Source organism: Eublepharis macularius, chromosome 10 (assembly GCF_028583425.1).
Source record: "Eublepharis macularius isolate TG4126 chromosome 10, MPM_Emac_v1.0, whole genome shotgun sequence".
Classification (NCBI taxonomy): Eukaryota; Metazoa; Chordata; class Lepidosauria; order Squamata; family Eublepharidae; genus Eublepharis; species Eublepharis macularius.
The window spans coordinates 39,827,567-39,853,111 of record NC_072799.1 but is presented as its reverse complement, the minus strand read 5'-3'; the positions used below and the strand labels follow the sequence as shown (position 1 = coordinate 39,853,111).

The 25,545-nt window shown below is 42.3% G+C and overlaps 2 protein-coding genes across 2 annotated transcripts; one reads left to right on the top strand and one right to left on the bottom strand.

Annotated features, from left to right (window-relative positions):
* Positions 1 to 83: 83 nt before the first annotated feature.
* On the bottom strand, positions 84 to 25,200 carry FGF2 (fibroblast growth factor 2). Its single transcript, XM_054989628.1, has 4 exons — positions 25,194 to 25,200; positions 23,524 to 23,937; positions 1,585 to 1,688; positions 84 to 610 (listed from the first exon to the last, which is right to left on the bottom strand). The coding sequence occupies exons 1-4, from the start codon at positions 25,198 to 25,200 to the stop codon at positions 425 to 427; spliced, it is 711 nt and encodes a 236-aa protein (XP_054845603.1). The 3' UTR covers positions 84 to 424.
* On the top strand, positions 18,111 to 18,613 carry LOC129336628 (ubiquitin-like). Its single transcript, XM_054989868.1, has one exon. It carries the CDS (start codon positions 18,168 to 18,170, stop codon positions 18,540 to 18,542), a length of 375 nt encoding a protein of 124 aa, XP_054845843.1. The 5' UTR covers positions 18,111 to 18,167; the 3' UTR covers positions 18,543 to 18,613.
* Positions 25,201 to 25,545: the final 345 nt, after the last annotated feature.

Sequence of the window (25,545 nt, the reverse complement as noted above, 5' to 3'; positions counted from 1 at the left end):
GTGGATTCTACTCAAGATAAAAAGATGTGTTTATTCTAAAAAGTAGTATATATTATTTGATTTTAAATGCTAAAAAATTCTGTACATCTGAACATTTTAAATTTCTTTATGCTGAATGATCCAATCCTATTTTGCAACATTATTCTAGGATCATCAAGTAGAAAAAAATAGTGACTTGGTAATAAATTGTGTATAGGTGCTTCCTTATGCCACATTCTCTCACGCATGTATGCACATACCTATACACATGCTAAAAGGCACAATGGCTCCCGGAAATAAATTTGAAGGCTGCAATATACACAGTTCTTACTAATAATCAGAGATCAGTCAAGAAACAAAGTTAATCCTGACAAATATTTGGTCACATTTTTCTGTCGTGTGAGAAGTGGGAGGTCCACTACAGCTGCAGGCTCTCCCACTTGAATCAGCATTTGGCAGACATGGGAAGGAAAAGGATAGCTTTCTGGCCTCGTCCAGTCTTTGGTCCAGGTTTGTACTGCCCAGTTCGTTTCAGTGCAACATACCAATCACGGTATTTCCGAGACCGATATGTATTGTAATTATTGGATTCCAAACGTTCAAAAAAGAAGCATTCATCTGTTACATATTTCTGAAAACAAAGCAGAGTTATAATCAGCTGAGTCAGAGAGTTTTTTTCCCAGTCAGCAACTGTCATAATTAGATGTTCCCGCTTAATTAAAAATTTGTCTGATGATTCCTCCTAGCAAAACAATTGACTACATTAAACCCACATAACATAAATAGTGTTATCGCAAAGCTACCCGAAAATAAACACGTAAGTGATCTCAAGCAGGAATAGGAAATTTCATATGGCAGCTTTCTGTTACCACAGATTAAACTGTATGTAATACAAATGGTAATTCTGTGTTTTAAAATATTTTAATAGTCAAAAGTAAATATAACCATTATAGATATACCAACTTCCCACAATCTTAGCTTAATGTATTTACTATCCCTTCCTACTGGTAAGAGCTTTTTTCATATCTAACTACAAACCAAGGTTTGTAGGAATGATCCTGGGGGCTCTTTCGGTTTGCATGCTCTCTCCTCTCAGCTTGCCTTCACAGCAAACTATAGGTTATTATTACTTCAGAACCACAAACCATAGTGTGTTCTTTTTCTAACAAACCAGGATTACAAACTAGGTTAAGAATAATGTTTGGAATCATGGTTTGGAGAGGAGAGACCAAACCACCGTTAGTGGTTTGGACTTAATAACAAACTGGTTTCCCACAAAAGTGGAAATCTCTTAATTATCAAGCCATATATGAGGAGCAGAGGAAGCTGGAGGGAATATCTGAGTCCAAGGCTTTCCCAACTTGTTCCTATGGTTTGTTATCATATATGAACCATTTTAACAACTATATACATGTGTACACACAGACACATATGTTCAGTCCTGTAAATTAAATTCTCCAATGCCAAGAAAAAACACCAACATTGACTTTCTTGGAGATTGTCCCACAGTAGTGAAACCACCTTCCCTGTAGCAAAACCCAAATGTACATGTTTTATAGGACTTTTATAATGTTTATTTATAAAAGAGTGTTAGTATATCTTTACCAGTGCAAGCAATCTGCCATCTTCATTCATAGCAAGGAAACGATTTGCGCAAACACCTTTGATTGACACAACACCTCTTTCTTCTGCCTGAAGTAGCAATTTGACTAGATAGAAAGAAAGGTAATATAAGTTTTCAAGTAATTTCCATAGTTTACCAAGCAAAAGCTGTTTTTCAAATCACTTAAAATTAAGCAAAGGCCTACAAAGATAAAGTATTTTTTATAACAAGTATACTATGATGAGAAAAGAAATAATATATACAATAAACAAAACAGTTAATCCCAAATCAAATTACACATGTTGAATCTTTTTTACCTCTATGATTCAAACAGAGAACTGTAACTGATAGGTCACCTTTTCCTTGAAATTAGGGCCGTTTTCACATGTCTTGGCATAGCGCTAAACTCATAGAACAGGGGCATCTTCATGGTGCAATTTCTGATGTCATCACACCACAAAAACGGAATCGTGGCGCAATGATGTCACAAATCGAGCCATGAAGATGCCCTCATTCCTTGAGTTTAGTGCTATGCTGTGACATGTAAAAACGGCTTATATTCTATCTTTGAACCCCAAAATGAGCAGAAATATCTTAGGACAATTCCAAATCACCCCATTTATTACACTACAGAATTGCATGGCTCACTATATTTAAATTTCAAGTAATAACATACTAAATATACCTATATAATTGAAATGTAAGTTCAGTGAATTGGAACATTCAAGATAATTTTTACAATTGAGAATACATCTTAGATTTTCAATAAATTGATGGTTGTTGTGGGTTTTCCGGGCTGTATTGCCGTGGTCTTGGCATTGTAGTTCCTGACGTTTCGCCAGCAGCTGTGGCTGGCATCTTCAGAGGTGTAGCACCAAAAGACAGAGATCTCTCAGTGTCACGCCAGTTCCTGGCGAAACGTCAGGAACTACAATGCCAAGACCACGGCAATACAGCCCGGAAAACCCACAACAACCATCGTTCTCCAGCCGTGAAAGCCTTCGACAATACATCGAACACCTCTACGAGGAGGAAACATTTCAATAAACTGTTACATATGTGCACATAATTCAAAACTGCATTTGAATATATTTCCTCTTAGAAGCTTTTGACTTCATTTTATGTATGCAAAGCCAACAGACCAAAGCTCTTGTTCTGCCACTCTGCATTGTCTTTTCCTCTGAAAAAGACAGTATTATATAATTTTTCCAATATGCTTCCTGTGAAGATGTATGAAAAAGTAAACAGGCAAAGTCTACACACACACACACATCAAAATGTTCAACACTTGCCCTAGAAATCTGTTTTGCAAAGTGAGACTGGGAACTAATCTGCATCTTGATGCTTATCGATCAGTGTTTGACTCATTAAAAAGTTAAAAGCTGGCATTTAAGAGAAGCAAGGAAATAAATCAACATATATTGTGAATCACTTCAACAACACTAGTCTAAAAATGTTTTGCCATCCAGCTTTTCTGTGTAGTCTGGAAGCTCGTATAGTCATAAACAGGTCCTTAAAGTGATTCATAAAAACTGCTTCCAGATCGTTATGACATTTTCAACCTTTGAAATTATTTACAAATATAATTTTTAATGATGTTAAATACTCTAGATATATGGGTCTGCATCCACATAAGGTTTTTCTTCACTTTGGCTCTTCTAAACTAGTGGGTTTTGGGGGAGGGGGCATCCACACAAAATATCCTTTAATCATTAACTTTCCAAGTTTTCCACATCAATAGTACATTCTCTCTCAAACTGGGTTTAGTATAATCTTTCTGGAAAGAAACTAAGGGGAAGAAGAAAAGGGAATAATTAATGTTTCATAGGAACAAGGAGTGGTTGTGAAGAGAAGAGCTAGCCTAGCTGTCTAAAAAGTGTGTCCCAATTCCTTGAAACACCTGATAAATCTGCAAACTCAACTGCATTATTTGATCACTTGCCGTGTAAACAGTAATAGATGTCCCGTGGCATACTATGAATCTTAGTTATAATCCCACAAAGAAGTGCTACTATAACCTTGACTACGTATGAAAAAGAATCAGCTAATACAATTCTGAAGTGGTAGAATGGGCAGCACAACCTTAGGCCATGGTGGCCACATTCTCAATGTTTCTCCATATAAAACCTCCCTGCAAATAAAAAATAAACAGCACATCAGAATGCTGTGATGATTTTATAGCTACAAGGAATGGAGGAGCTTTCAAAAATGTGATTCCCCCACTTGTAGTATTAAGTGGTACAGCAAATCAATCCCACGCTGATTTTTGAACAGTTGTCACCTTCCTGAGTTTACCATAAAATGGGAAACTTTCTGGGGGCAATGTATGGCATTACAACAGTAATGAAGTTCTACAGAGTGAAAAAAATGTGCAACCAAGAATGTTCCACATTCTTGCCATTTTGCCATTACTAATGGTGAAAACTGAAGTTTATATAGGGTTTAACCACTTGAGACTTCTTATCAAATTCTGTATTGGTTGTCATGGGATTTAAAGTAATGTTGCAGTCACAGATGTTAGCAACAATGGTTAAATGCGAATTTGTAAAACAAAAAAGATTTTTTTAAAGTAAATAAAATTACAATTACTAGCTATTTGAATATCTGACTTTTTAAAACCAGGAATGTATACTACTACACTAAAAAAGTGAATCACACATCCAATATGCCACTGGCTGATTCTACACGGAGTTTTTTCTCCATTTCAGCAACTCTAATTGTGTACCTTTTCTTTTTCCACATGATACTGTCCTACATTCCTTTTCACATCACGAACAGCCCACTTTATCCACTAAAATACCTCCACTTTTTTAAATGTGGGGGGAAAACTGTAAGCCCTCTGGGGTAGTAACATCTCCTCACTGCTGGTCCACCATCTTGACTCTCTTATCTCATGTCTCCCAGGCCTCCAAATTGGGAAGAATGAGGCCAGGTTACTTCACCACTCAAGCCTCTGTCACTTCCCAGGAGTGGTGTTTGACAACATTGCTCTCTCCGAGCTTCAACACCAGTTCTCCTTGCTCCTCCCCGACTGTTTTCCCCTCCCACTCCCCAACTCTACCCTCCCAGGCTCACCCTCAGTGCACGGGCCAATCTCAGAACCAGAGGCTGAAAGAACACCAGGGGGAACCCCACCCTTGCTCTGGCTAGCTGCTCTCCCTGCTCTTGCCAGGTGCTGGCAGGGCTTTAGAAGGATGGGCTAACCTCCTTGGGAAGTACCTGAAGCAGCAGTAGCTTGGCTCTAGCCTGCTCTCCTGGCTCCATGTGGCTTCCAGAGTCAGCGTTGAGGCCAGTGAATGTAACTCTCCCCAGGCCTCCTCTATGGCTGCCTTGTGCCGGCTGTGGCCTTCAGCTCCAAGGCTTGCGGCAGTTGCTGTGATCTGGCAGCAGCCACCATGAGATAGATGACAGCAGAGTCCCAGCGAGAGACTTTCCTAGGGAGCCCACAGGTGGCACGTGGAGGATGGGGTCAGGTGCTGGCACACAGGCGGGGGCGGGGTGTCAAGTGGGGTGGTGACACTGAATCCAGGGAGGCCATTCCTGGAGAAAAATCTCATCACAGCACTGTTAGGACAATCTTTTTACAGGCGTCTGGAAGGGAAGCAACGTTGTTTGAAGGAAACTCCCTTTGCCCTCTTCCTCTGCTTTTTCACAGCGAACTACCTTGGTGTAATTGCTGACATAAACAAAACTGGGGATGGGGCGGGGGCGGGTTGGTCAGAACTTCATAATACTGTAACTATATTACATACAAGTGGCAAGTATTTTTCTCTGCTCTCTTGATTAGCACTTAAAAAGTTCCGAATGTGCTCTCTCTCCCCTTCCCCCAAGCAGCACGGGGGAGGGGAGGTGGAATGTAAATGACCACAATGGGATACCCAGTACCTTCCAGTAATCAGCTTTACCAAAGGATGCAAGTATTGCATTCTGGAACAGCTCTATGCAATTGCACTTTAAAAAAAATGATATTGTGTCATTCTTGAGTAATGCTAACCCACACACACACCCAAAAATTTTTTTAAGGTGGGCAGAGAATCACAGTGGGATGATAGCAGTGGGGAAGGGGTGCAATCAGCATCTGGTGTAAAAAGGAAACCACTGTTAACGAAGGTGAAAAAACAGATTGGCCTGTGCTATATGAAATCTATTTTCGCATTAACAACATGACCACCACAGAAATGTGGAATGAGCCAATATGGAAAAGACTGGGTATGTTGTAATTCCTGGGAGGAGTCAAAAATTATGCAAGGATAGCTCCCACTTGTTTCTCTTCAGTTGGGCTGAACAGAGCAAGAGAAGGCACAGACTGAGTCTCTCTCTACACAAGACATCTTACAGGGAGGCGCTCAAGTGACTTACTTTCTGTGTGGTCTTATGTTCAAATGTACTCTGTCTCCTGAGCCATGCACGTGTATCCACAATGGGAGAACAAGTGTAAGATCTTTCATTTGATCCTACTCGTGTAAGATGCCCTGTGTAGAGAGACTCTAAAGGATCTCTGTAAATAAGTCATTCAAATAAAGTTGGGAGTTTGTTTAAAGACTGTCAGTGCTTTTTATGAAGACAGAAATAACACTGAAACACGGCAGTAACAGTAACTTAATCCTAGGCAGAAGAGCAGGAACAATTGTGAGTAGAAACAAATTATTTTTAAAAAACGACTGAGGAAAAAAGGAAAATGAGTTGTATGAATTCACCAGGTACATTAAACCTCCAAGTCCTGAACAGCCCAGGCAGTGAAGATCTAAAAAGAGGAATTTTTATGTGGATATCGCTATGTCAGTAAAGTGAAATTGTTTTTATACTTAATTGGAGAAAGGGGGAGAGAAATAAGGGAGATGCAGTGAATAACCATTCCCAAAGTGTATCCTGCCAATAATGGGTTGTTTTGATGCCCACTGCAACCCAGAAAGAATGCAACAGTAGAAAGGTACACTTTTTTTAAATCAAGGATCGTTCAATGGGAGAAGGAATTGAAGAAGACAGAACAAATTTGAAGATGGTACGGTAGCAGCCCAATGCAACTCTGTAAGTGTTAAAGACTCAAAGAAAAGAGACAGGCTAGCACGTAAAATCTAGGACCCATGAATATGAGGCTACTGAGGTAACCTGGTTTGTCTTTAGAGAAAAGTTTGGATATACAGGGCTGCTGAGCTGTCCAAAGACAGGTTTAGAACCCCGGAGGAACAGACAATAAAGCCAGTACATAGGGTCCACCAGAAAGAAAGGGAGAAATCACAAATGACCACCACAGAGCAATGTAAATACTATTGGGGAGGAAGAAATGCCTCAGACCAAAACAGACGCTCAGCTTATGGGGAGAAATGCCACAACTATGACAAACCGAACCCCTTGCTATCCCAGTGTCCCTCCAAACAGAAAAAGCCCAAATCTAGAATACACTTCATGAACAAGGACAGTGACAATGAAGATGAGGTTATTTTGGAGATAGAAGTTCAAATAATAAATTTAGTATAGACGTTCAAATAATAAATTTAGTATAGGAAAACTCAGCAAGCCACCGGAAACACTTGTATGCAGCTGTACCTGGGGAACAGAACAATCCAACACCAATTAGGTTGTGATACCAGTTGCAATGCTATCCCTAGCCATCTAGCGAATCCTAGAACAACATTTTTATAAGGTAAAAAAAGAGATGTCTATCCAACGAAGAAGCAGGTAACCTTGCTTGTGACTGCAAGGGTTTTTGTTATGGCAGCTAATTTTTTGAACAAGTACTTCTAGAGCATGACATGGGAAGATGGAAAAGTAACATTGAAGTCTAGGCGAATCGCCCCCTTCTAAGAATATTGAAATTAATGTATTTATAAGGGTATCACTACTTAAGATTGCACTGAAAATCACTTCACCTGTGATGCTACATGCAATGACACTCATACAATCTAACCCCATATAGCACTTACAACTAAATAAAATAATAATAAATGACATAAATAAATAAATGAAGGCAAGGAAAACAATGTAAGCTGCTTTTGGTCCCACTGGGGAGAAAGACAATGTATAAATGTAGTAAATAAACAAACTACAAGAGAAACATTATGGGAATGACCGACAGACCTCAATTGTTGTTGTTATTTATCTTCCCCCTGCAACTGAGGTGCTAAATAAGGATTGTTCATGTGCCATGAAAGCCAACATCTGGAAAGGCCTTTATGGACTTCAAAAGATACAATGATAGAAATAGTGCACTGTTTAATAAGGCACAGTACTGATTTTCAGATCATTTCAAGGGCTCCATTCTAGTTTAAATGTATGGTGCTGGGTTTAACTCAATTTTGTTAAAGTTGGGGGTACTTTATGTTTTATTTCCTGACATGCCTTTGACATGTATTTTCCTTCACAAACACCTTGTTAAAATTTCAGTCTTCTAGTAGAAGTGATTTTTTTCCCCCACAAGCATTTAAAATAATTCTGTTTTTGCATTTGGCATTTTCTCCTATACATTAGGATATTTTGAATTTCCAAACAAGTCCTTGAATCTTACTCATAAAGGACTTGGATAAGGAAAAGGCATCTCTATGTTTTTCTACATTTGGTAAATTCCATCAGCACATACTGTATTTTCAAAACACCTGGTTAATCAATTATGTCCATGCTGTTGGCACTAGAAACACTCAATTTCTCAGCTGAGAACCAGAAAGTGCTGTGACTGTTATACCAAGTTTGCTTCCATTCATCTCCAGTTTCCAGAAGAAATAACAATGTGTTAAAATATAAATTGTGTTTCTTTTAAAAATGAGCTTTGACAGATACCTTTTATGCTTTTTTCCCTTTCATCTTAGCTTAATCCTTTCTTTAACACAAAACCTGTGTGGTGGGCCAGGGGAACTGGCAGGCACCATATTTTCCCACACATAGCCTCTGCAAAGTATCAAGAGCAGGTTTCTTGCTTTGTTAAGCATTAACATCAGAATTCCAGTAGACGCTGACACAGTTAATTATTCATTTTTCTCTCCTCCCAGCTAAATCATTTCCACCTAAACAGCTACAAAATATGAAATCCTTTTGAAGCAATAATCCTATTCTTCATTTGCTTCTAAATAAAAGAAGGAAGCAGAATTCACTGTTTAACTCCCTCTCCTCACTAGTGTTCTTTTCAGTGTACTAAATTCACTGATAATCTGGCCTCACAAAACTTACACAGCAAATCAGCAGTTTCACATTCGTTTGCAATATTGCATGAGCCTGATAAAACAAGAACATAAACAAAGAAGGCTTCGCCTCTTAGAAGAAAAATCATACACAATCTGAATCTCTATGCAGCAAATTTATTTCAGCAAAATTAGCAAACACTTCTATTTCAGTTCAGAAGAAGAGAGTCAGTGTACTCTCTGGAAAAAAAAAGCTCTGCCTGCACGTCTTTGGATCAATGACTAGTATTACTACCGTCTCTACTGCGGAAAAGCCAATTCCAAGCCAAGAGCTCAAGGCCCATCTCCAACATAGTTGGAGAGGCCCTCTGAGGAAAATTCTTTCATGAGGCCCCTGATTGATATATACTATGGTAAAGCTACTGGGCCATATCCATTTTAGTTAATTCTTGCTTCTGCACATTCAAGTGTTATGAAACAGAGCACAACAAGCATTAATCTGAATTATTATTAGCCTGGTGCATTGGGGTGAGGGGAGGGGGAGCATAGCAAAGAGTGAGCACTAGAGATGGGCACGAACTACAAAAAAACTGAACCATGAGGTTCGTGAGTTTTCATGAACCAGGAACCAGGAACTGGCATGAACTGGGGCAAGTTTACGAACCAGTTCGTGGTTCGTGGGGTTTAAAGGCCCCTTTCCGGCAACTTAGCAGTGGCAGGGAAAGGGGCATTTGACAGTTTAAAGGGCCCTTTCCTGCCTTGCAAGCGTCAGGTCCCTTTAAACTATCAGCTGGCAGGTGGCAGGGGGAGACCCCCACTCCTGCCGCCTGCCAGCTGATAGTTTAAAGGGACCTGATGCTTGAAAGCAGCAGGAAAAGTTTATATGGCCATTTCTCTAGGGAAATGGCCATTTAAACTGCCCCTTTAAATATGACCCAAACAAACCAGTAGACCAGTTCATGGAAGTTTGTGGAAACAAGCTTCTACGAACCACTGGTTCGTGAACCACAAACCGACCTGGTTTGTGCGTTTTTTTGGGTTGTGATTCGATTTGTGCCCATCTCTAAGCACATGTACACATGCACATCACCTCCCTAGCTCTCTTTAAAGGGATTAAGCCATGACAGAACTCATACAGAGACATTTGCTGCCATTACACATAGTTTGGACCAAAGGCTCTGGAGAGAGAGAGAGCTGCAAATGGGCAGTGACCACAACACTAAGTCCAAACCTGCAGGAAACAATGTGAATTTAACAAAACCAATACAGATGTATCTCTAGCCCCTTCTGCACTGGGGACATAACTCCCTTACCAGTTTGGTGTAGTAGTTAAGAACGGCAGGACTCTAATCTGGAGAACCAGGTTTGATTCCCCACTCCTCCACTTGAAGCCAGCTGAGTGATCTTGGGACTATTGCAGCTCTTTCAGAGCTCTCTCAGCCCCACCCACCCCACAGGGTGATTACTGTAGGGATAATAATAATACACTTTGTAAACCACTCTGAGTGGGCATTAAGTTGTACAGAAAGGTGGTCTTTAAATTGGATGTTGTTGTTATTATTCACTGTCCCTAAAGTCAAGCCAAAAGGCATGGAAGCAGATTGTATGTGGCTGTTTGCACTTCTCATGTTTGGTCCGTGGGGCCCCGTTTTTTTTCCAGTCTGCAGCATGCCAAAATGAGTTGGATTGTGAGGACTTGCATTGTCGTCACTGATGCATCACAGAGCCAGCCCTTTCTTCTTTTGCACATGCACTGAATCAATGCATCATGGGAGTGCTGGATCAAAATATTTCCTGGATTTCAGCCGTACCACCCCTCCAACCCTCCCTTCGTTGATCTTGATTGGCTGTTTTGTCTGTGCTTTTTTTTCTTTTAAGGAACTTCAGATGTGATTGGCTGTGATTGTTGTCTATGGGCCAGCCAAACAGTGGAAACAATAGAGTCCAGAGCAGGAATCGGTGGTTTGAAAGCACTCAGGGGGAAGTTCCCTTTAAACAGCCTTCCTGGCAGGCAGCAGCTTTGGTGCTTCCTCTAACCACCACCCACATTTTACAGTACCCATCTCTTACAGGCAGTGTAGGAGTAGCTCTTCCTTGGGGTCAGCAGCACCAGCGCTTCTGCTCTCTACCATCCACTTTTTACAGGCAGTTGCACCCTGGCAACAGGAGCAGCTCTTCCATGGGGGCAGTGGCACTGCCGCTTCCCTTCTCCATCACCTGCCATTTGCAGGCAATGCAGCCTTGCCCGAGGAGCAGCTCTTACCACCGGAGCTTCCCCTCTCTACCATCTGCCTTTTACAGGCAGCTGCAGCCTTGCCCCAACAGCAGCTCTTCCTCGGGGACAGCAGCTCTCTTGCCTTAACTGCTCAGCCATGCATCCTAAGAAGGCCTCCAACTCCCAACATGGAACAGGGCAAAAGGACAGTCCCATAGTGCCCCTTTTAGTTGGTGGACCGAGGGAGCAAGGAGATCATTGACTGGCAGGTGAGCCAATCAATTTTGGGATCTGTGCCCCATTCAGCGGCAAGGCTCCTGTAATCTGTAATCAATAAAGTTGTGGCCTTTTAACTTCATCTATGATCTCCGTGTCTTCTCAGTTCCTGCCCCGCACTCGCCCCTGGAGCTAGCCCCCAATCTCTGATCATTACCTTCTGGACACACAGGATTTAAGCACCATTCCTCTGATCCCCACTCCAGTTCATAAACTTCAAGAAGTTTTTGTATTCTACAGTGTCAAATGCAGCATAATGAATTAGAACTTTAAACATTTTTATGTCACGTAAAAAGCATCCAATTATTTCCTGAGAAAACAGAATGCATTCCCTAAGCAGGTAATCAGCACTGTGAAACCGGACAGCAGCAATAATCTTTTCGAAACTGTAAACTGCAGTATTGCAGCCCAAGCTCTGCTCAGAAACTGAGTTCGATCCTGGCGGAAGCCGAGTTCAGATAACTGGCTCAAGGTTGACTCAAGCCTTCCACCCTTCCGAGGTTGGTTAAATGAGTACCGTTTCCTGGGAGGAAAAGTGTAGATGACTGGGGAAGGCAACGGCAAACCTCCCCGTAACAAAAAGCCTGCCAAGAAAACATTGTGATGCGATGTCCCCCATGGGTCAGTAATGACTTAGTTCTTGCACAGGGGACTACCTTTACCTTTTTATGTAGTCCCAGTTGCTGGAGAGAGGGATCAAGCTAGGTTTTCTGTGCATGGAGCACCTTGTTGCATATGTGGGTCCCAATCCAGAAAGGGGATCACTGTATGTGATCTTATTTCTGAACAGACTGCTATTGTTGGATAGGAATGCAAGAAATTTGTTGTAAGACAGTTAATGGCATGTATTGTCAAGTGGGATCCTAGTCCAAACAAGAGTGTCAACTTACTAGTTATAAATTTAAGCCTACTTGTTGAGGATGTATTACTCAGATGTAAAGATTAATGTAAATTACCTTACTTACCAGGCATACATAATCGGAAATTACTCGTACATTTAGTCATAAATTTAGATTAGGTAAGTATGGAACATTTCCACTTCTCACTGGTTTACGATGTACAGAAGGTTTTCTTTATGTGCGTTCCTAAATGGCTGCGGAATTGAGATATTCTTCCAATGTTACCTCTTCTTTCTTATAGTTCTTTTCTACAGTTCTCAGATTCCAACCCATTCAAAGGGTTCAACTGCCTGTAATACCTGTGCGGTAAGACAAGTCTTGGAAGATACATCTTTTTTCCATCACAACAGCACTATAGCAGAATAACTTCTTCCTAACTCACAAATCATACAAGGCTAGACACCCTGGATCTGGTGAACCCAACCAGAGCACTAGTCATCCTACCATATGAAAAGCAATTTGTGTTGACAACGACTCACTTTTTATGCTGGAGCAGCCACAGGGAGGCATCGGAAATGTTGTGCCTGAACAGGATAAGCCCAGTGAAGGCACAGCCCTCCGAGGCCTCCGGAGTGACAGAGGCAGCGGGGAGGCCCAGCGCACTGCTGTGGCCCTCAGCAGGTCCTGCAGCGGGTCCTGAGCAGGCGGGGGTAGTGTGATAGGCCCTGGAGTGCTCCTGCGCTCCACAGCAGGCCAATTTTGGCCGATTTGAGGCTGAATTGGGCATGTTTGGGGCCAAAATTGGCCCACTGCAGAGCACAGGAATGCTGCCAGGGTGACGCGACAGGCCCTTTAGTGTACTTGAGCTTTAAAGACCAAATCGGGCCCGTTTGGGGTGAAATTGGCCTGTTGCGGCATGCAGGAATGCTGTCGTGGTGACACAACAGTCTCTGGAATTGTCCTGCGCTCTGCAGCAGGCCAATGTTGGCCTCAAACATGCCCAATTCATCCTCAAACAGACCAAAATCGGCCCACTGTGGAGCGCAGGAGCCATTTTCTAGAGCCCATTTTTTTAAAAAAAACTAGATTGGTGGCTAGTCATACATATTTACCACAGAGAATGAAAGTATTTCACGCATCCTGTAGCACCTTCCATAACCTCTATCTCCTCATGTACTGCTTCATTTTTTTTCTTCATATGGTAATGACAGACATAATTCCCTCCAGAAGCAGGTACAGATTTTTCTGTAACAGCGTAAGCTCGCTTATCCCCATGCTCATCCCATTTCTAAAGAATCAAACCATATGTACCATACTCCCATACCAGTCATATGCCTATGTACCATTTACACTCCTCAGACAGCCTTGTGCCAATAGCCTCACCTAGCAGGATGGTCCATTTGGTAAAGGCTAGGTCACAGGCCTTCTCTCTGGTAAATCCATTCCTCTGGAATGGTCTATCAGAGTGGGTGTGGATAGTACTAGGCATAAGCTGCAAAAAGCAGCAGGAAGGGGCCCAATCTGGACAGTGCTCTATGCTTCAAAGGAGGGGGGTATATTATTCCCTATATACAATTCCACTATCAGAAATTATCTGCATGCTGCTTTAAGTACCAAGAGAGGGGAAAACAGGAATAATACTACCTGCCTTTTCCTTCTGCTGTGTCCCTAAAACAAGAGGAAGTATTGTTCCTGGGGAGAAAAGGCATTTCTTATCATGGTAATGGTATTGAAAGAGAAAGTGTTAACCCCAACTTCCCCAAAGCCATGCCCCCTATCTGTACTGCCCCCATGTTTGAAGATAATAAGAGACCTCCAGCATCATCTGAGTTTGGTTCATACAGATACTTAGCCACGACTGTAGTGTAGGTTCCTGAGCACTCTGTACAGCTAACTTCTAGAAACAGGAGGAACTCATTGCTCCTACTCTTGATGCAGCTTGGAAACTTCTACATGGCCAACATGTGATCAAGGATCCACTGTAGACTCAACTCTCAACTCATCATGGACTCTGCGTATGTTTTCACTCTTAAAAATATTTGACTGAAATCCTGGATTATAGTCTTACATATCATCAGTGATACAGGGTTTGGTCTACACATGCATCAGTATGAGGCATGAGATTCCTGGAATTGTAGAGATGTACCACTTTAGGCCACTGGTACAGAATACGTTTGCTTATTTAAAAAATCTCCCTGTAACACATCAGAGAAGATTTCTGTAGCAGCCTCCTCCCTGCCATGCCAATTTTCTCCTCGCAAAAAAAGTTTGTTTGGGGGTTGGTTTTGTGTGTGTGTGAAAGAGAAAGACGGATTTACATATCAAGCAGCCTTATACTGAATGAGACCATTGATCCTTCAAGGTCAGTACTGACCTCATACTGGCAGTGGCTCTCCAGGGTCTCAGGTCGAGTACTTTCACATCACCAACTACCTGATCCTTTTAACTGGAGATGCTGGGGACTAAACCTGGGACCTTCTGCTTGCCAAGCAGATGTTCTATCAGTGACCTATGGCCTCTCCCCTCATGCAAAAACATGACCCACCAACCATACAGTCTTCAGTCATATAGTTCTATGTAGCATTTCAGAACTCCATCACTTCATATCCATATTGTTTTAGAATTCTATACATGCTTTTTGTTTATATCCCACCTTTCTCCCCACTGGGGACCCAAAGCATCTTCCATCAACTCCCCTCCGCCCTGTGACATTGAGTGTGACTGGATCAAGGTCACCCAGCAAGCTTCCATGGCCAACCTCTGGGTTGACAACCACTCTGCTGGCTGATCCAGCTCCCCACAAGCAGTCACTCACCAACTAGATGAAGTACTGCAACAACACATCGCCAAGCAGCCCCTTTTAAGGGGCCACTACCAGCAGCTGTGGCTGAACCAGACCAGCTAGGCCATCAGGCAAAAAGAGGGAGAGGTTCCGGTGGGTGGGGTGAGCTGTTGGGTTTGCCGTGTAAGGGAGCCAAACAGCAGGCTAGGGAGGTGGCTCTATATTATCTCCTGTGAAGGCTGCACAGAGGGAGCTTGGGAAGAGAGACCAAGGAACAAGGTGCAGTCAACCCCTTTCCCTTGCAGCTTCTGAGGAGTTTTGCCAGCCCCAGCCAAATCACAGAAGTGGGGTCAGAGCACAAAGGAGATGCTGACCCCCTGCATCCTCACAGAACAACGGCAGCGATTCATCATGGTTGCCAGAGAGAAGGACAGATGATTGGCAAGCAAATTTGTGGATGCCTGGGCTCACAGCTTTATTTATCCTCAATAAATGTAAGACATGGCAAAATAGATTAAAAAATCATTTTTAAACAAGGTAACGAGATTTTTAAAAACTTTTTAAAATTTCAGTTATAGTAAATCTCTTTTACATAAATAAACTGAATTAAAATGTAATCTGAATTTAATATACAAATGTGTTGATGCCTACATTTAGAATCTCTTAAAATTGAAACTTGACTATCTATCCAACATACTAACTGTGCAATCCTAAGCAGTCTTATAAATCACTGACCTCAGATGACAAGGGCCAAACTAGACATGCAGTTTTTAAAGAGTTGCATCTGAGTTCCACAAAGAGTATTCTGTGCATGGAGAACCACCCAGCTTTTTCAGTATGGGGGGAAAGCTGTGGGAAGGAAAGAGCCCTTCTCCCCCTGCCCTGCCATGGCGATGATCTGAGCCAAAATGGGCTCTCTTTTATTTTTTAACAGCCATTCCCTGCAGCTGCTGTTTAGCCATAGGGAACCCAAGTTGAGTCTTGGGTCCAAACATCTACTTTGGCCCTTAGAAGGGTGTAACTCTGCTTAGGATTGCACTGTATTTTCAAGGTTGCTTTGCTGGTATCTAATGTCTGAGGCTAAGCATTATAAATGACACAATACATCATGTATTGCCTTTATTACTGAGTTTATCATTGTGAATTTCCTACTAGAAGACTATCAAATTGTCATAGCCACTAGGATATAGGATATCATGGTTAGAGATGAGCACGAACAGCAATACGAACAAAAAAAAGCCACGAACAGCCCAATCTGTTCGAGAACAAGCTGTTCGTGAGGCCCCATGCTAAACGAACAGGTGGTGGTTGCAAGTCTCATTCGTTGTTGTTCCTCAAGCCAGACAGTCTGGCACCTGCAATCAATTCCCTTGGCAACTTAGGCAGGGATTGTCTGAACTCCTGCTGTTGCTCTGGAAACCCCAATCTAAGCCCAATTTAGCTTGATAGGCAGGTCTTCCTTTCGAGTGGGGAGCTCCAAATTTGTTACAAGGGAGCAAAGAGCTGGGAGGGGGGCTCCCAGCTCTGGCTTTGCAGACAGTGGAGAGGGAGAGACAGCTGCTGTTGGCATTTTGATAGACAGAATGCATTGGAGCTTGAATTTTCTTTGTGTGTGGTGAGATAGGGATCTACCCTTTCAAGTTCCAAGGCTGCTGCCAGGCTCTGGGCCAAGCTATTATTTATTATTGGTACCTTTCCTGCTGCCTGCTCAGGTAAGGTTTCTGGGAGTGGTGTGGTAGGGATCTACCCCTTCAAGTTCCAGGGCTGCCACCAGGCTCTGGAACCAAGCTATTATTTTTTATTGGTACCTTTCCTGGTGCCTGCTCAGGTCAGGTTTCTGGGAGTGGTGCAGTAGGGATCTTGAACAAACTTGGATGATGGCTGGAGGAGAGCCTGATGGCCCCCACGAACATCCAACCACGAACATGTTCATGAACAGGTCATGCTCATAAGTGTCCATCCCTTTTCGTGGATGGCAACGAACAACGAACATCATGGTTTTTTTTCTGTTTGTGCTCATCCCTAATCATGGTACAGATAGAGAAAACAAAAGTCTGTCTCAAAGTAGATAGTTCTACAGTGCATGTGCTAGTTTGTATAAATGGGTATCTTATTAGCATTATATTTTGTATAACAAGCAGATTATGTCCTTACTCTTCAGGAATTTAAAAATGGGGAAATTGATTTAAAGCAATGATTTAAAATTATTTTTCTTCTGAGTGATTTAAGTCAATACACATTACAATACATATATGATTACTATTCTATTGCTGTAAAGTGAAAGCAGTATGCTTATATACACTCCTATTGTGGAATTTTTAATAGCTATCTCTTCTTTCTGCTAAATATTTCTTAAGTAGTCACTTATATCAAAAAGTAAATAATGATTACACCTCTCTTGATGATTACACCAAAGCTAGGATTATAGATGTAACATTTTGGAAATCTTGAAGCTGTGTGAAAAGCAGAATTGGAGAGGAATGAAGGGGGGAAGTCTGAAATTTTGGGAGATTGTGTAAAATATGCAATATTTTCTTTTTAAAAGTCAAACCCATTACAACTTTAAGAAAACATCCATTGTATAGTTTAATTAGCAAACAGTATATTTCTGAAATTCAAAAGTCTGAATATATTGATTTTTTTATAATAATCATTACAAGAGCTGATGAGTGGAGTTGGAATTCTATTATTTTGAGAGGAAGAATTGGCACAGGAGGGAATGAGATACTGTGGGGTTGAAAGGTAAGATGGTACAGGAGAGCAAGAGAAACAGTATGGAGGGGAAATCATCCATAATTCATTGACTGAAGGAGCAGCATGTTATAATAACATAATATAATAACATTCGATTTATATACCGCTCTTCAGGTCAACACCCACTCAGAGCAGTTTACAAAGTATGTTATTATTATCCCCACGACAATCACCCTGTGAGGTGGGTGGGGCTGAGAGAGTTCTGGAAGAGCAGCAATTGACCCAAGGTCACCCAGCTGTCTGCAAGCGGAGGAATGGGGAATCAAACCCGGTTCTCCAGATTAGAGTCCCGCCACTCTTAACCACTACACCAAGCTGGTTCTCTGTTGTGCACATAAGTATTTATTAATTAAAACTTTGGCTGCAAGCCAAATTAAAATATCAAAGGACATAACAGCCAAAGCAATCGATACTTTTGCCACTGATTTAGCACAACTGAATTAAATACTAAACACAACACAGAATGATACAGTCCTTTACAGGGGTAGGCTTAAAATCTATACTACACAAGGAAGAAAAAAAAGGTTGAAAAGGGCTGATGATGCTCTTTCCGTTCGGCCAAGGGGAATTGCAGGGAGCGCGTGGCTGGTGATATTTTGCTGCCACCATGCAGATTTTTGTGAAAACCCTGACTGGTAAAACAATCACTCTTGAGGTGGAACCCAGTGACACAATCGAGAATGTAAAAGCAAAAATTCAAGATAAAGAAGGTATCCCTCCAGACCAGCAGCACCTGATCTTTGCAGGGAAGCAGCTAGAAGATGGGCGCACACTCTCTGACTACAACATCCAGAAAGAGTCCACCCTTCACTTGGTGCTGCATCTCCGTGGAGGAATCATTGAGCCTTCCCTGCGCCAGCTCGCCCAGAAGTACAACTGCAACAAGATGATCTGCCACAAATGGTACCCCCGGGCCGTGAACTGTCGCAAGAAGAAGTGTGGCCACACCAACAACCTGCGCCCAAAGAAGAAGGTCAAGTAAAGAGCGTGGAAGTACAGGGCAGATGCTTATCTTTTCCCACCTGTTTTCAGCACTGTTGGTGGCAAAATGCTCCCATCTCCTGTTCTCTTGGCACGTGGCCTTTTCTGCCTGCTTGAATAAAACTTCTTGATGTAAAAAAAAGGGGGGGCTGATGGACTAGAAGGGGGTGAGCAGTTGTACAAAACACAGCAAAATAAAGGTATGGAGAGTTAGGGAAGATTTTTTTAATAATATGTATAGACAAAGGCTACATTTCACCTGTAGGAACTCTTCAGCCAGTCCTCATGCTACTTAACAATTTGTTGAGAACGTCAGCCCACCAGAATCTAGCACTGACTAGAAGCCTGAGGGTCAAGGATCACTAAAAGCAGCAGCATTGAAGAGAGGCCACTTTCCTACCCACTTTTACATCTCTGCCCACTTTTGGGAGCTCAGAGAAGAACATGGTTATTTCAGCACTGACATAGGTTAAGATGCAGTCCAACAGAGACCTCATAAGTGGTCAGAGACCATATGTGACTCTCCAGTCCCAAAATTTGCCCTTCCCTGTTATTGAAGATTGAGGGGAAAGTAATTTACATTACATAGAATTACATACTTCAATGGGTTGCAACCCTTGCTTAGATTTGCAACACAAATAACCTGTCAAACTATTGGACATCAAGACAACTGCAGTAGAAGAGAACAAGAGAAGGAAAAAGCAAAAAGACATTACAAAACAGAAAATACTAGAGACAATAGTGACTTTAAATTGAAGAAATAAAAGCTAACAGTTGATGTGGAAGGTGAGGGGGTACCAGTCAAATTATTTCCATGTGAAATGATTTAAAATATCACCAGAGTTTATATTTAGGATGTTATCCCATATGGAACTTAAAATAATTTTTGTATTTTCTGTATTTATAATTTGTATTAAGTACTTAGCACGGGTATACATTCAGTGAAAGAAAAGTTCTGTTCTGCTTTTCATCACCATTAATATTTACACATCTGCAAACTGCTTGGGAAAACTTCTAATTCACTTTTAGTGCCACTTTAAAAAAATCTTTAAATATAAATATAGAGCACATATGAGAATATTTTAGTATAAGAGTTTTGAAGTTTCTGAAGAGAGAAGGGAGTAAGTCATGGATATTGGCAAAAGCAAAAAAGCAAAAGGCAGAATAGAATATGAACCAGAAAAACAGAAAAGGCCCTTAAGACATGCTTTACCTGAGGCAACTAAGTCGTTTGAGAGGGCTACATGACTTGTTTTTCCTCAGCTAGCAAGTTCCCATGTTGCATCACAAACTGCTTTTGAAAACTGAGGAGAATTTCAAAAGCAGTCTGCAATCAGGCATGGGGCAGTGCTGGTCAGCTGTTTATAGAAAATAAATTTTAAAATCCACAGGACTAGGGAAGGTTCTTGTGTAAGACGAAGCCGCAATTTGTTTCATAGCCTATGTTTAGAGATATTGTAGAATGGATAAGGCTTATACAAAAGAAATGGCGGGGGGAGATCAGAAGATTTTTTTAAAAATACAGCATTACAATTGCTGTTATTACTATTCATAATTGTCACATTTGTTTTTCACATGACTTTAGCTTACCAAAACAAAAGCAAAAAGGATAAAGTAGTATATCAACATACTCAGAAGAAACTGCAGCAATAAGAGTTTGCAAATGAGGTTTTTTTGGTCAACCCCTGCTTTTAGTCTTCGTAACACAACTGAAGTGATACAAGATATTGTAAGAAAATTCCTTCTAAGAACAAAGCAACAGAAGTAACTTTAACAGTTACTGCCTCTTATGTGTTTCCCTTCTCTAACGTTACAAAGAGATTTTGTAGGTGACAAGATTATTAATAAAAATTTCATTAATCCAAAAAAACAAAGGTATTTCTCTTTGATCCCAAACATGATTGCCTAAAGCAGAGTATGTCAATGACAATGCTATGGTATGTAATGTCAAGCAAGTAGGGGGGGAAAGTGAGTAAATGAAGTTAAGACACTGACTCCATGTTATAGTATGTAATCAACCTGATTATTTTAGAACTACTCTGCTCATAAAGCAGTTAAACATTTGGCTGTATGGTTAAATATAGATTCAGCTTTAATCACCTCCATAAACCAGCTTAGCCTAGGCGTCTGTTTCTGATAGCAGTTAAGAAATCTTCTGATGTTTCCATTTTTTCCCCATGGGAATGCATCCATAAGCCTTTCCAATGGTGAAACAAAAATAATGTCAGAAGGAGAGCATTCCCTCACAAATCAGACAACTTTATACTGAGGGCCCCAGATGCAAGTTAGTATATTTAGATCTCAAAGAGTTGTAACTAATGTCTTTCAAACATTACAGCCACAGGAGCAACTTGCAAAGTGCTTATGTTAGCAAACTAATATATGCAGTAGCAATAATAATGTGCAAGAACTAAACGAAACATAAAAACTATCTACCTGTTCACCCCTCCCCCAACAATCCACATTAACTTTTCTCTTTGTTTTGCTTTATATGCGACCATCATCCAACATGTTTGGAAAGACCAAGGAATTCCTTAAAAAGGAGTTGAGTGCCAAGTGAATAAGTAATATATTTTGCTTGCTACAGGTCTTATGTTATGGACCTTAAGCCAACAGTATCCTCTACAGTATCCTCTACAGTATCCTCTATACACCACTGAATCATTTTCAGATATGTGAACATTAAGGCATAATGAACATTAATGCATTAGAAATGTTTGAATGTATTGTACTTAAATTTACTGAGAGCTCTCAAATTACAGGGTTCTGTATTTAACAGATTTTGTAGACAGTGCATTCCAGGACACATTATGTTCCTTGGCTAATCTAATTAGGACTCTACAAAAGTGCGTGAGTAGAAAAATATCACTAATGCCAATTTCATCCCTCTTAAAAATAAAGTATACCTAATAAATAATAAAGTATACTTAATAATAAATATAAAGTATACCTAATAATCAATATATTTTAAACCATCATGATATATGGGCACTGTAATATTCTGTGGTAATAAAAATCCCACTTAAATTACTTTTGCAAGTCACTCAATAAATCAAAGAAAGCATTTTTAGTAACCTATTAAAGGTTTTTTTTTAAGTTAGTTGCATGGGTTTTCCTTATCTTTCTCCAGTTTTGTGGACATGCCCAGAATAAGAACCCAGACCTTTTTATACCTAAAAAAAAAAGCTTTTTCCCCAACTAACAGGTCTCATATAAGGTAAGAGTACTAGTGCTTGAGTAATAAAACTGTCAAGAGCCACAAAAGGAAATGCAGAGCGAGAGAAAGAATTTCTGTGCTAGGGGGGTATATCTGGTGTTGCTGAGTACTCTCTGGAAGACATTAGGAGAACCGAAACATGTTTTGCTTTAGATGATTTTGCTTTTATAACAAATCATCTTGAATACATTTCTAGAAAGGCTGTGTAGGAGTATATTGTTATTATTAACGGCAGAAGATATTAGAGAATTGTAAGGAAGGACAGTGCTGGAACCAGTGGTAGTTAATAACGATGTTAAATTGAATAAAAGGTAAAGGTAGCAGCTGCATGTGTTAAGGGAAAGTGTAAAATGCAGTGGCTGGAGAAATACTTAAAACTTCAGCAAGCAAAACTCTGGCATGACACTGTCAGGGGCAGAATTGAGGCGAGAGATGACAATAATTGAGCAGCAGAGAAGAAAATATACCGTGGAACTACTTGTGTAAGGAGGATCTGAGATGGTGGCTCTGGGGGAAGAAGATGACGTTTAAGAAGTCCAATGAGAATAATGCTCGCTCACTGAGGGAATACTAATGGGAAGTAAGACCCATGCAAAAGTGATTACATAATTATTCTCTCTGGCAAGGAGAAGCAAAGCTAAGGAAAGTGGATGCTGGATGACGCGACACATGCGAAGGGGCACACTTGGAGTTAGTGGATGTAAAGGAGATGATGCACACAATGGGGCATAGCTGGATAATGAGAAGGGAGCAAAAAATGAAGGCAGTAAATGACAAGGCATGGGGCATGTACATTCTAGAGAAATGGTTGCAAGGGAAGTAATGAGCACAATGCACATTAAATTTGGGCTCAGAATTTGGGACAATTGATTCCTTGAGGAGGAGGCAAGGAGTTCAGAATGAGGGTCTGTGCAGGATGGCTAGCAGAATGCCAGATTCCAGAGAGAAAGCATATGCAGAAAAGAGTAGAACTGAACTCAAGATATCAGACTTTACAGTGTTTAAGAGGCACACACACAGCCAAAGTTGGAACAAGTTAAAACATACAATCCAGGAAAGATTTCTGAGAAATGATTCAGGATGAAGTGACTACATTTAGGAAGGGAAGCATGGGCATTTAACTGAGGCAGGCAAAGAGGTAGAAAATGAGGGCTAGGGAGGTAGGCTACAGTATCTAGTATGGGCACTTACTGAAGGAGGCAGTTTAATGGGATGAATGGGGCAGCAGGGTAGAGAAAAGGGTGAAAGAAGAAGGGGCTGTAGAAATTGTGACCTGTGGGGGAAATTAGTGGAGACAGAGCTCCTATAGAGATTTCAGCAAAAAGAGCCAAGGTTCACATGGGTCAAAATCTAGGTTTCAACAGCCCCAAAACAGAAGAGGGGATTTTAAGAATATTTACCATACTTATTTTTAACGGCTCATAATAACCAAAGAACAGCAGGATTTGAGTCCAGTGGCGCTTTAGAGACCAACAAGATGCCCAGGGTGTAAGCTTTCGAGAGTCACAGCTCCCTTCTTCAGATACCCTGAAAATCTTGTTAACCTCTAAAGTGCCACTGGACTCAAATCCTGCTCTTCCAGTGCAGACCAATACGGCTACCCACCTAAAATGAAAACCAAAGAAAACCACCTGCGGTCTGGGGGGGGGGGGGGGGCGTCTTAACCGACGCTGGCGGAGGGCAGACCGGGCGGCGAGGCAAGCAGGCCGTTCCCCTGCCTGCCACTTGGGAAGGGGGCGGAGGGGGCGGGGGGGCTGGCACTCACTGTGCGGGTCGCTGTTCTCCCGCACGCCGTCCACTCGGCCGTCGGGGTTGATCCTCAAGAAGAAGCCCCCGTTCTTGCAGTACAGCCGCTTGGGGTCCTTGAAGTGTCCGGGCGGGAAGGCGCCGCTGCCGCCCCCGCCGTCGTCGGGCAAGGCGGGAAGAGTGGCGATGCTCCCCGCCGCCATCCCTGCCGGGCCCGCCGCTACCGGGGGCTCACCTCGAGGCGCCCTGGCGCGGCTGCCCGCCACTCCTCCCGCTCGCCGGCCAGCTCTGCCTCTGCCACGGCCCCCCAGCCTCGCCGCCGCCCGGTGGCGCCCTCTGCCTCCCAGCCTCGACGCCCGGCCGCTGAGGGCCGAGGGGGCGCGAAGGGCGGGATGGGACGGGGGCGGCGGCGCTGCGCTCCCCTCAGCCGGGGCTTATGGAGCTGCGCCACTCGCGACTCAAAGGGCCCTTTCGCTGCCCAGCCAGCCCCTCGGCCGCCACGCACAGAGCCGCGAAGTCCGAGGCCGGGGGGGGGGGGCGAGCGGGCTCCGTGCTTGTCCCTCACGCGGCGCTGTTGCTTTTGCGTCCCCTCTCGCCTCTCCCTGCTTCGCGCCTCTCAGCTGGGCCGGTTCTCCACTCGCTGCCCGGTACGAGGAGGGAGGGAGGCAGTTGCCGCTGCTGGAAACTGGCGGGGATGGAGAAGCGAGAGGTTCCCTCCTCCACATGCCTCCGTGTAACCCTCGCTTGCCCAGCGCTTCACCCGGGGCCAACTTCTGACGCGGCTCTCCTTTCCCCGCCTGGGCCAAGTCCAGCGTTTTGCTACTGGTGGATGCGAGAAGAGGAGGGTCGGTGCTGCGCCCTCGCCAGTTCTCACGTCCCAAAGCCGTACAAAAGCAATTTGGAAGCCACGAGCAGAAAAGCAGGTGCCTGCAGAGAGAGGGGGAAAGCACACCGCTCCAGCGGTCACAAGCAAGCAAAGCTAAGCACAGAAGTTACAAAAGATGGCAACCCACAAAAAATGTTTAGCCGCTTCTATGTGAAGAGAGGGCTGAATAGGAACCATTTAAGGACACAGGGCTGGGCAATGTGAATGTGAATCCAATGTGAATTTGAATTCTTATTGTTTCTTCAGGGGATGAAAGGGAAATTCAGCATCCAAGCTGGGCAAAATGGGTTTACGCCCCCACTTGCAGTACTGATTTGCCTTACTGAAGCATATTGTGACCAAACAAACCATGATAATTGGTTTTAGACAAGAAAAATGCCTGATTTTAAACACACACAAACATGTCAGGGTTCCACATCCCCAGAAAGTGGGAGAAAACACCAACTGTCCAATCCAGCAGTGGCCACCCAACATTCCCCTTGTCTCAGACTATATTTCAACATTTGTACACACGTCTACTTTTTCTCTCCGCTTAGGTAATGTTTCTATTTTTCATACTTCCCCAGTACAGGAACTTTGGAATTCTTGGATGCTTAACTCTATTTTTCCTTCTTTTATGTGCAAAAATTTCCAAACTTAGTTGTTCAGTTTAATCCATTTGAGGGTCATTTTGAACAGTTCAGAAGGGCACTTTTATAGGGGAATAGAATAGACACCTAGCTTTCGGCAAATTGTCTTCTACCTTAGTGATACTCTTTCTGCATTGTTTATTGCAATGGGGGGTGTCATGTAGGCCACCATACCTGCCATGATTGTATTCTGCATCTTATAATGGTCAATACTGTTTTGTACTGTTTGCCAGACTTATGTGCTATAACTCTGTGTGATCATCTGATATTAATTGCAGGAGAACCAGTGGGCCCCTCCATTATCTGTTGAAAATATGTACTTTCACTTTTTCCAGTAAGTGTCCTTGAAGATAGCTGCTAGCAGCAAACATTGTAACTTTCCCAGAGACTGGGCTATTTTCTTTGTACTTCATGTAGTCTAACTACTTTGTTCCCATGCAACCTCTTTAGGGTTTCGCACCAGAATGTCAACGGACCCAGGAGGGCGGGAAGTTTTCCTATAATAGCCAGACTTTTGTTTGAATTG